The sequence below is a fragment of the Psammomys obesus genome, unplaced genomic scaffold (assembly GCF_907164565.1).
Source record: "Psammomys obesus unplaced genomic scaffold, mPsaObe1.curated_primary_1811, whole genome shotgun sequence".
Lineage (NCBI taxonomy): Eukaryota > Metazoa > Chordata > Mammalia > Rodentia > Muridae > Psammomys > Psammomys obesus.
In genome coordinates this window covers 1,104,742-1,114,791 of record NW_026590511.1, presented here as the reverse complement: position 1 = coordinate 1,114,791, position 10,050 = coordinate 1,104,742, and the positions used below count along the sequence as shown (strand labels likewise).

The following is a 10,050-nucleotide window of genomic DNA, read 5'->3' as shown; positions in this document are numbered from 1 at the left end:
TAACAGTATTTCAGTCTCCCAGGCTAGCCTTAAACTCAGGGTCCTCCCCCCTCAGCCCTCAGCAGCCCACCCATCCTGAGGATGCAGCCTGCCAGCCTGAGTCAGGCACTGGTGGCATGGCTGGGTGACAGCCGTTCAAAGGTTACAGGCTCCAGCTGGCAGGGAGGGTGTGGGAGGGCATGGTTCATGAGAAGCACTGAAAGGCAAGCGGGCGCCTGGGTCCCTTATGTGGACTTTGACTAGGACACACAAAAGAAACAGACACTCAGACATGGTGGAACAGGCCTTTATGGAGGCACTCAGGAGTCAGGGAGGCAAACCTCTGTGAGTTCTAGGCCGGTGTAGTCTAAGTACCAGGTTACAGACCAGCCAAGGAACAAGACACTGGCAACAGACACAGGGTGGTGTCTGTTCAAGGCAGGCTTGGGCAGCATGGCAGGATGGTTCTCCCTCAACCTGAAAAGTGGCACTGGCCTCGCAGGGTTGGGGGCAGCTCGACAGCGTGCTCTGCCGGTGGCCCGAGGCCCAGGCTCCTCCGGTCCCTGGGGCCTGACAGCCCTGGACCCACGGTGGTAGCGACTCTCATACAAAGGTACGCAGAAGAGGCACAGCCTCCATCTTCTTACCATACGCCCCAGGCCAAGAAGCTGATGGCCTGGATGACGGCCAGCACAAACTGGGCTCCGAAGACGAATGTCGTGAAGTTACAAGGAGCTGTTGGCTCTGCAAGGGAGAGAAAATGCAGTGGTCACCACACTACCAAGGAGGGAGTGAGGCCCAGAGGGAGGACTGAGTGCCAAGATTCCGCTGTCCTTGATGGGCCTACATGCTGAAATGACTAACCTCCTCAGCAAACAGACAGCTTGAGTGCTGGGCCGCAGGGTGCCACTGCCCCTGGGGATGGCATGGAGTGCCAGCAGCATGGAGAGTGGCTAACCCTGACACCAGGAGGGAAGGGGCCACCTCCAAGGTGCTGCTGCTCGGAAGGAAGGGGGCTTCTGGGGGTGGATGCGGGCCGACTCAGGGTCACTCTGCTCCTGCGTGGTGGCTAAGCCGGTGTATGTGTCACGGATCTGCTGGGCTGCTCTCCTCTCAGGCTAGCTCAGGCACCATTTATGAGCAAACACAACACTTGCCAGAAGAGGAGGGGGTGAGGCAGCTGAGAGCAGAGGCCTGTGGATAGATGGCGGACACATAGCCGGGTCCAGCTACAGGCGGGAGTACTACGTGGCCATGAACAGGAGCAAGGCTCTGACACACACCATAGTGGAGGGACCCTGTGCTTAGAGAAACAAACCCAGAAGGCCACATGCTCTGTGACGATATGTGGATTTGTGGAGGCCGCAGGTGGTGGCTGCTGCTGAGGACTGGCTTCCTTTTGGGGTGTTGGAATCTTCTAACAGCGGTAGCCAGCAACCCCGAGGTGCGCTGCATTCAGGAACTACAGTGCACGAGACAATGCCTGCTAAAGCAGTCTAACAGCAGGGCCGGGCCTACAAAGATGTCTCCATGGGTTAGAGGTGCTTGCTGCCAAGCCTCATGGCCTGAGTTTGAGCCCTGAGACTCATCAGGTGGAGAACAAATGGCCTGTAACTGCTACGGCTGTGCCATGGCACATGCTTGTGGGTGTACCATCAAAACAAGGCTGGGCATGGAGGTATGGGCCTGCAATCCAGACACTGAGGCAGGGAGCAACACTCCACATCAAAGCAGCAGGGGGCAGGGCGGGGCTCAGTCCAGGGCCTGGCCTCCACGGCAGCCACTGGAGATAGAAGCTGCCTGTGGCCTGTGGTCACCCACCCTGGACAAGCGCAGGATAATCTGTTAGTAACTGGGCCAAGGCCTGTCCTTGATGGGCAGATCCCAGGTCTTCAGGAGTCAGAAAACACAACCTCCATGGGCCAGCATGTTGGTGACCTGCAGCTCAGCATGCTTGCCCTGCAAGTGGCTCTGAGATCCTCCGGCCCTGGAGCCGGCTCAGAAGGCCTTGTATGCAGGCTGGAACCAGCACACAAAACTGCAGGAAGTGAAGAGAAGCAGCCAGAGCATGGCCAGGCGGAAGCTGGCCCCTGCTCCGCCCCCCATCCACCAGGCCAGGCAGGCCACTAGTTCACACCCAGAGCCGCACGGTAAACTGGGAGACACAGAAGGAAGAGGAGTAAGGGGGTAAGTCACCAGGACCTCTGCCAGGCCCGGGAGACACCAGCTGGACCACGGGACATGGGCCAGGCCCAGGACCCTCCCTACCTGCACAATACGAATGAGCCTCACACAGGGACCACACTGCTCCTGCCTTCTGGGGATCCCTGTGCCCTCGGGGTTGGGCCCGCCCACCAGAGGCTCATACCTCTGCAGCCAGTGGGTCCTCTGGTAGATCTCTTCAGCGGCACCTGGTGCTCCATGGGGTCTCATCAGATAAGTCCTGGTAGAAGTAGGGCCTCAGAGGTGGGAAGGGTGCCAAGGGAGGAGAGTTATCCTCCTTTCCTGCAGGAAGGAGACCCCCAGGTGGCCTGCCACTGCCTCTCCACACCTCAGGGAACCCAAAGCTGGACAAGACACGAGCCCTGCGTGATCAGCTGCCCCGTTGGTGGGCTGCAGCCAGTCATACCGCAGCACTGAGTGTGTTTGGGGTTGGGAGGAGGAAGCCACGAGGGAGCAGCTGCAGTCGGTATGAAGGCCCTGGGGTTGGCACCCAGGGTCCAGGAGTGGTTAGGCTAACAAGGAGGGCAGAAATCGACAGGCCAGCCAGAGGCCCTCCACAGCCATGGGGTCCCTGCACACTCCTCCAAGCTGTCTCGCTTCAGCCCCTCCCTCATCTGCAAGCTGGAAGATGTAGGTGGTTCTTTGGTGGCCTGTCTGTGCTCTGCTATGGGACCCAGGCTGGCGGAGGGAGGGCAGCTCTGAAAGTGCAGCTTAGTGGAGCTGGGAACTCTGCCTGGAAAACAGGGCGGACTCACCTGCCATTTCTGTACCGGCTGGCCTGGCACCCAGGCACAATGGCCCACCTGAAAGGAGACTAGTGTCAGGTGACTATAGCTGCTGGGAGCAGGATGACCCTGGCCCGGCTCATGGCTGCAGGCGCTGGACAGGCCAACCAGCTTGGCTGCTGGCTCAGCAGGTGCTGAGCCGGATGTAGGGCAGCCTCACGTCCCTTCTCAGAGCAGTCCGAAGGGGACGGGTTGGGCTGCCAGCTGACTCCACCCACAGCCTTGGAACAGGATGTCCTGGTCTTGGTGCCCCCATTGATGGCTCTAGTAACATCCCTCAGTGTTCCCCTCCCCATCGAAACACCCCGAAGAGTGCTCCCTGCCATGTGACAGCAGCCAGGTCACAGCGGCTGTGGGTATGGAACTCTCCCCCGGGATCTCACAGGCAGCCTGGCACAGCCCCAGCGGCACCCAGCAGTACCTCTGACCCTAGGTGCCACCTTCAGGACACGGCCACAGTCCCTCAGAGTGCTCAGGCAGGGCTGTGAGCCTCTCTCTGCCCCACCCTGCCTATTTGTCACTGGAGTGAAGCTGCAGAAGCCTGGCTTCCAGGAAGGGCCCTGGTTTCCCTCAGAGGAAGGCTGAAAGACCACATGAAGATGCGGGCTGGAACCCAAGTCCCGCTTCTGCTCTAGGCTGGGCTACACTTTCTCTGTCCGTATCTGCCTGGTCGCTCTCTGGGGTGTCCACCCGGCCTAGGCCTGGCATTTCCTGCCTGAGGCAGGCGGCTGCACAGCCAGCACCGCTAGCAAAACCCCATGTCCCGTCAGACTGGGATGGCGGGGATCCCTACGGTCAGACAGGCCCTCAGAAGCAGCGCTGCCAGGCAAGCAGCACACGTCAGAAGCCCCAGCATCCTGCTTCAAGGCCTAGCACCCCACCACACTCAGCCTGATCCTTCTGGAGCCCCTGCCTCCCATCAGAGGAACACAGAATGGCCACGGACAGCCTGTGGGTAACCCAACCCCAAGCCAACAGGGTCAGACGAACCTGGAACCTCCTGGCTGGCCTCCAGGGCGGGAGGGACCGCCCTGCAAACACCCAGAGCCGTGTGCACTCAGCAGGGCTGTCCTCCCCACTCAAGCCACACAGCCTGACTCGGATACCCAACCCAGCCTGGCACCTCAGTGCAGACGGGAACTTAGTTTGAGGTGCTTTATTTTCACACACATTGGCTGCTCCCTGCCCGAGCCTGGAGGACCACGGGGGCTATAAGACAGCCACTGGGCATGTAAGGGGAGCTGAGCCCCACGGCCCCAGCAGGCAGCAGACAAGAGGCCCACATGCTGACACAGGTGGTCGGTGTCCTGAGACACAGAGGGTGGGCCCCGGTGTCCAGGGCCATGGAGCTGCAGGGGATGCAGGCCGGCCAGGAGCAGAGAACGGTCCAGAAGCAGTCAGCAGGCCTATGGGTCAGGGTCGAGCGGGCGGCACTGGTCCTCCAGGATGCCTCGGAACACCTGGAAGCGGTGGTTGAGGTCCGGCCGCGCATGGACACGGAAGCGTGTGCCCAAGGCGCCATCGGGTGAGGGGGCCCCATAGAAGACTCGCTGGATGCGGGCGTGGACGAGGGCCATGGCGCACATAACGCAGGGCTCTCGGGTGACATACAGGTCATAGCCGGTGCACACGTAGGGCAGGCCGTCCTCATTCTCCTCCAGCTTGCGCACGCTGCCGGCACGGGTACCCTGGGCAGCGGTAGCCTGGGTGAAGGTGCACGCTGGGTGGCCTCGGAGGTCGCAGGAGCCCCGGCCCTGGCCCTGGGCCACCAGGTCGATGCACACCATGACGGCATGCAGCAGGGGGCTGTCCACGCTGCTGCAGTCATGGCCTGTGGCCAACACGTGGTCCGAGGCTGGGTCCACCACAACGGCGCCCACCGCCCGCAGGCCCTGGGCAGCTGCCCGCTGGGCGGCACATACCGCCCGCTCCATGTGGCTCTGCATGGCAGCTCGCGCCTGCGTAGAGAAGAGCTGCCCGGCCAGCGCGCTGGTCACCTGCTTATCTTCATGGAAGGATGTGGGCCAATGGGCTCGTGCCTCCTCAAACTGGCTCCGGGTGAGAGGTGGCCGGGCGGGCACAGGCACCAGGAAAGGTGTACCCAGGCCACGGGGGTCCACAGCCGGCCTGGGGAGGAGCTCAGCCAGCGAGCGCGGGCCAGCAGAGGGGCCTGCCAGGCACAGCAACAGATCCGATGCATGGGCGCCGCCGGCGCTGCGGCTGGGGCGCACCCGCTTGAGGTGGGGCTGGGCGGGAAGCGGATAAACAGCGGACACCTCCCGGAGAAGGCGGGACGTCTGGCGCTTGTCCAGGACAGGAGCTGCGTAGGCCAGCACCAGCTCCACAGTTCCGGACTGCTGCTCCGACAGGACGGGGAGGGCTTGCCATCGCGCGGGCTCTTGTTCCTCACTTCCAGCCTTCTCGGGCCCAGGCTGCTCTGCCAGGCCAGAGGTGGGCTCCATCCTCAGCGGGGCTCAACTGTGGGAGACAGAGATGGGACTGGAGCGTCATCCGTCAGCTTCAGCGGGACAGGGGTCTGTCCTGGGATACTTGTGGGTACTGCCAGGCCCAGGAGTGGAGTCCAGAGCGCCAGATAGAGTCAGCTTCCTCCACGACCAGGCAAGGAATAACTGTGCCGGGCTCTTCAGGGCACCCAACAGACGCCGTGTTGAGATAGTGTGGAGACAGGCACTCATTACTATCAAATCCAAAACCCACCCCGGCAGTAAGCACAAAGCCCCGGCTTCCAGCCCTTGCCCTGTGTAAACCAGACCTGGAGGCACCCTGTCCTCTCAGGAGCTCATGCTGATTTGGAGGCCAGCCTGGGCTACAAAAACTCTTGTCTCTAAGCCGGGCATGGTGGCGCACACCTGTAATCCCAGCACTAGGGGAGGGAGAGGCAGGCGTATCTCTTGTGAGTTGGAGGGCAGCCTGATCTACAAAGCTAGTCCAGGATAGTCAGGGCTACACAGAGAAACAACCCTGTCTCCAAAAAAAAAAGAAAGAAAGAAACACCAAAAACTTTATCTTTAAAAACAACAACAACAAAAAAAAAAAACATGAGAAACAGAACCCAGTTCTTGGCCCCCAAAACAAGCCCATGGTCACCTCACCCACAGACAACTGCTTCTCAGTCTGTGCCTCCAGAGGTCACTGGTCTAGTGTGAGCTGCTGACAGCTTTGGCTGTCTTCAAGACTTCAGGCCTATAGTCAGAAGGAATGGAATTCTGCCTGTGGTGTGGGGAGTGGACCTGCCTAGTCTGGTCTGAGAAAAGAGCCAAGCAGAGGGAGTGGTTACAGGACATGGAGCTTCTGGCTCTGGCCCTTGGGCTGTAGCATAAAAAGGTGCTAAATGTCACATTTTCTATATAGTGACAATGTGGGGAAGTTCGGGACCAACCCCCAAAAGCATACACCTCAAAGTGGACCTGACCCAGGTGGCTCCTATGGGGCATGCCCACACTGGTCTAGCCAGTGGCACACATCTGTCAGCCCAGCACTTGTGGCCCAAAAGCAGGAAGATGGCTGTAAACTGGAGGACAGCCAGCCAGAGCTACAGGGCAAGACCCCATCTCAATCCTCTGTACCCCCAGAAAACGGTGGCAGGCCTAAGATGAACCCTAAGAATGCAGCCCCCTCGAGGAAAGGCAAGCATGTGGCCATGACACCTTCCACTGTAGACTTGTGCTCCATGGGGTGGCCTGACCAAGGCCACCCATCTCCTGCTTCAGTGAGTTAGCCTGGGAACCTGCTTGTCCATGACACCTGAGCCTTCAGCCAACACTGAGGGCCTGCTGTGCCAATACCCAGGTAAAGCCTGAGCTGATGGCCAGCACCACTGCCACCCTGTGACACATAGGAAAAAAGCCATGTTCCGAGAGGCGCCCAGTGAGGGCAAGGCTGCAGGAAGCGGACCCTCTCAGCCCTCAGACACGGCTTCTAATTGCTCTGGAGTCACAGCTGGACAGGGGCAAGACGGCAGATCTGAGCAAGATGGCACCCCCACAGCAGACCACCTAGGCCTGGTTCTCTGCCTCTAAACACACTGGCCATCCTTAAGTCATCAGCTTGGCTGACAGCCACTGCCCTGTCCCACCTCGCCCTTGCCGACATAGTAGACTATAGGCACAGCCTATAGGCACTGAGACAAGACAATCATGAGGCCACTGCCTGGAATCCTTCCCCAAGGGGTTGGGGAGGTGGCTCAATAAACAAAGCAGAAGGAAATGGGGGGGGGGGGGACCACCTGGCTATAGGAATATTCTGTGAGATGGATTCGAGTACATCTGTTGGCTTTCAGGGCTCACCCAGGCTGCCCAGGTCAACACTGCATGGCTCCATGGGCTGATTAGAGAACTGCAGGTGCCACTAGGAGCTGTGAGTCTAGAAAGGAAGAACAGCACCAGACCCATCTGAGAGCCTTGTGTCACCATGGTTCCTCCTGCACAGGCCCCATGGCAGGCAGAGCCCACGAGGGGCCGCAGTGACATCCGGCTTCCCCAGGGCATGTAGCACACCTACAACCCACATGGCCTGCCCGGGCCACAAAGCACCACTGTCTCCAGGGAAGAAGACACAGCCTTGTTTGTACCCTGAAAACTACAAGACAAGGGACACAGAAAGAAGACTGCCTTGGGGACAGACAGCCTGGGCTTATAGACCTCTGGTGAGGGGTTTAATAGCTATAGGATAGTAAGATAGTAGTCAATGCTGTCGCCAAAGGGGCCCTTCAAATTCATTGCTAAAGAGGCCAGTTATATTTGCTTGGTTTTTTTTGTTTTGTTTTGTTTTGAGACAAAGTTTCCCTATTTAGCCCAGGCAGGCCTAGAGCGCACCACGTGTACCAAGCCAGCTTCAAACTTGCAGTCATCCTCTTGCACAAATGTTGGGACTGAAGTGGACACCAGCATGAATGGCTCCCTTGTTTTAGGTGACAGGTACCCACTGTGGGTCGGCATAGGAACAGGTTTGAAGGGGCTCCTTGTGCCACAGACGGACCTGAGGCCCACCAGACACTCCCTACAGTGGCTTCGGAAGCCTGCCTCTCTCTGAAGAGCCTCGGACTCTCTCCGAACGGAACTGCAGGCCCTGGGTCCACGGTCCAACAGAAGGGGACCATGGCTGCAGCCTGGACTGCCTGCAGGGAGGGACAGGAAACAGCACCACAGCATCAGGTCTGGAAGCACAGGACTGAAACACCAGGCACTCAATATACCACTAGGGAGCATGAGCCATACGGCAAAACCTTCCAAAATAAGATACAGGGGCCTCGGGGCAGAGCTCAGCAGCAGAGAGCCTACGTATATACTAGAGTGAGGGGCTAGGGCTTAGCTCAGGGGTGGAAAGCCGCTGCCTAAACCTCCCAGTGAGGGGGAGGCTGGGCACAGAGATATTCGGAGCTCCTGCCTGGAATCCGCTACTGGATGGAGGGGGCGTGGATCAGTAGTTCAGAGCCAGCCTAATATAACCACAGTCCAGGATTCGATCCCTGATACCACCAAAGACACCTCAAGAATTCCCACAGGGTACCACAGCTTAAAGGGAAACTGCACACCTGCTGTAAAGATGGTGAACAGAAAACCCTGAGGCAGGGGACTGTGATGACCCGGAACAGACAACCGGAAGCAACTGGAAATCACGGGGTTTCCGGAATGAGAAGTAGGGTACACGCGTGCGCAGCAAACCGACGGCGTGGGGCGCGGTGGCCGCAAAGGCCTGTGCACACGCCTATTAGCGTTGACTGATCGCGCACGCGCACACGCGCAAGCCCGCCAGCCTCCCGGGGCGTGCGGGACACTCAGCCTACGAGGTCCACCCCACCAAGGTCTCCTTTCCCCGTCCGCCGCCGGGGCCTTGTCACCAACCACGCTGCCCGGTGGCGGATCCGGAACGGCGGAAGCCGAGCCCTCACGGCGGCTGCTCACCTGAGGGACATCCGCGGGAACGCCACGCTTCTCCAAGTCCTAGCAACCGGGCCGCCCCGCCTGCCGCCGCGGAGCACGACGGGAGCGTAGTTCCATGGGCGGGGCATGCGCGAGGTGGAGGCGGAGCCTCGACTACAATTCCCACAAGGCCTCGCGCGTTGCTCCTTCGCCCCACCTTACTGTATCTGAGCATTTTTTTTTTTTTTCTGTGTTACAGGGGACAGAACACTGTGTTTGAAACTACGGATGGTGTTGAAACCCGGACCCTGCTTGACATTTTTAGACATCAGCAGAGACTTGAGGCAGAAGATTCTCTGGCCATAGGCTGTCACTCAAAGAGCATCCGCCCTCAGACTACTGTAAAGACCCCATGTTGCCATTGAACAGTCACTTCCACTGCTCGGAAGGAGACTGTGGTCTGAGGGTTGGGTCCACTCGGTCCGTCATTTCCCTTATCTATACAGTGGGTGAAGCAAATATATGCGCTTCTGAGTAGAAATGAGGATTGGGACCGCGGCTGTGGCACGGTCTGTAGAGCGTTTGCCTAGCACCCAGGAGTCGCTGGACTCCATCCCACGGCACAAGTTAGCTCACCCTCTCCGTCTCCAAAAGTTGTGGTGACGCCACTGAGTGGTGAACGCTTGCTCTGTCTGTGAGGCCCTGGGTCCAGTCTCTGGCAATGCATAAACGTAAAGTGAAGCCAAGCTTGGATTCATGCCAGCGTATCTGCGAGCAAGCTGAGCCAGGAGGATTACAAAGTCCACCCCAGGCTGGCCTGTATGACACAGTCCAGTCTGAAAAATAGCGAGCGGCATGCCAGGTGCAGTGGTGCACACCTTTAATCCCAGCACTGGGAGGCAGAGGCAGGCAGATCCCTGCGAATTTGAGGCCAGCCTGGTCTACAAAACAAGTCCAGGACAGCCAGGGCTACACAGAGAAACCCTGTCTCAAAAAAAAAAAAAAAAAAAGCTTAGAAAGAAAATAAATGAATGAGTAATAGGAGCAGGAGGACCTAACATGAATACTTTTAAATTACTTACTTTATTTGTTTTAGACAGAGTCTCACTGTGTAGCCTTGTCTGGCTAACAACTCATTGTAAGGGGCCAGGGCAGTTCTTTCTCTGTGGCTCAGCAATCAG

General features: G+C 58.7%; 1 protein-coding gene across 1 annotated transcript; it reads right to left on the bottom strand.

Moving 5' to 3' along the window:
* Nucleotides 1-270: 270 nt before the first annotated feature.
* Nucleotides 271-8,529, bottom strand: Adat3 (adenosine deaminase tRNA specific 3). Its single transcript, XM_055607697.1, is given in 6 exon segments — nt 271-723; nt 2,348-2,484; nt 2,958-3,005; nt 3,978-5,461; nt 5,463-5,629; nt 6,101-8,529. Coding segments are annotated over 2 exon segments (1,104 nt in total). The 5' UTR covers nt 5,499-5,629; nt 6,101-8,529; the 3' UTR covers nt 271-723; nt 2,348-2,484; nt 2,958-3,005; nt 3,978-4,393.
* Between the last annotated feature and the right edge of the window lie 1,521 nt (nt 8,530-10,050).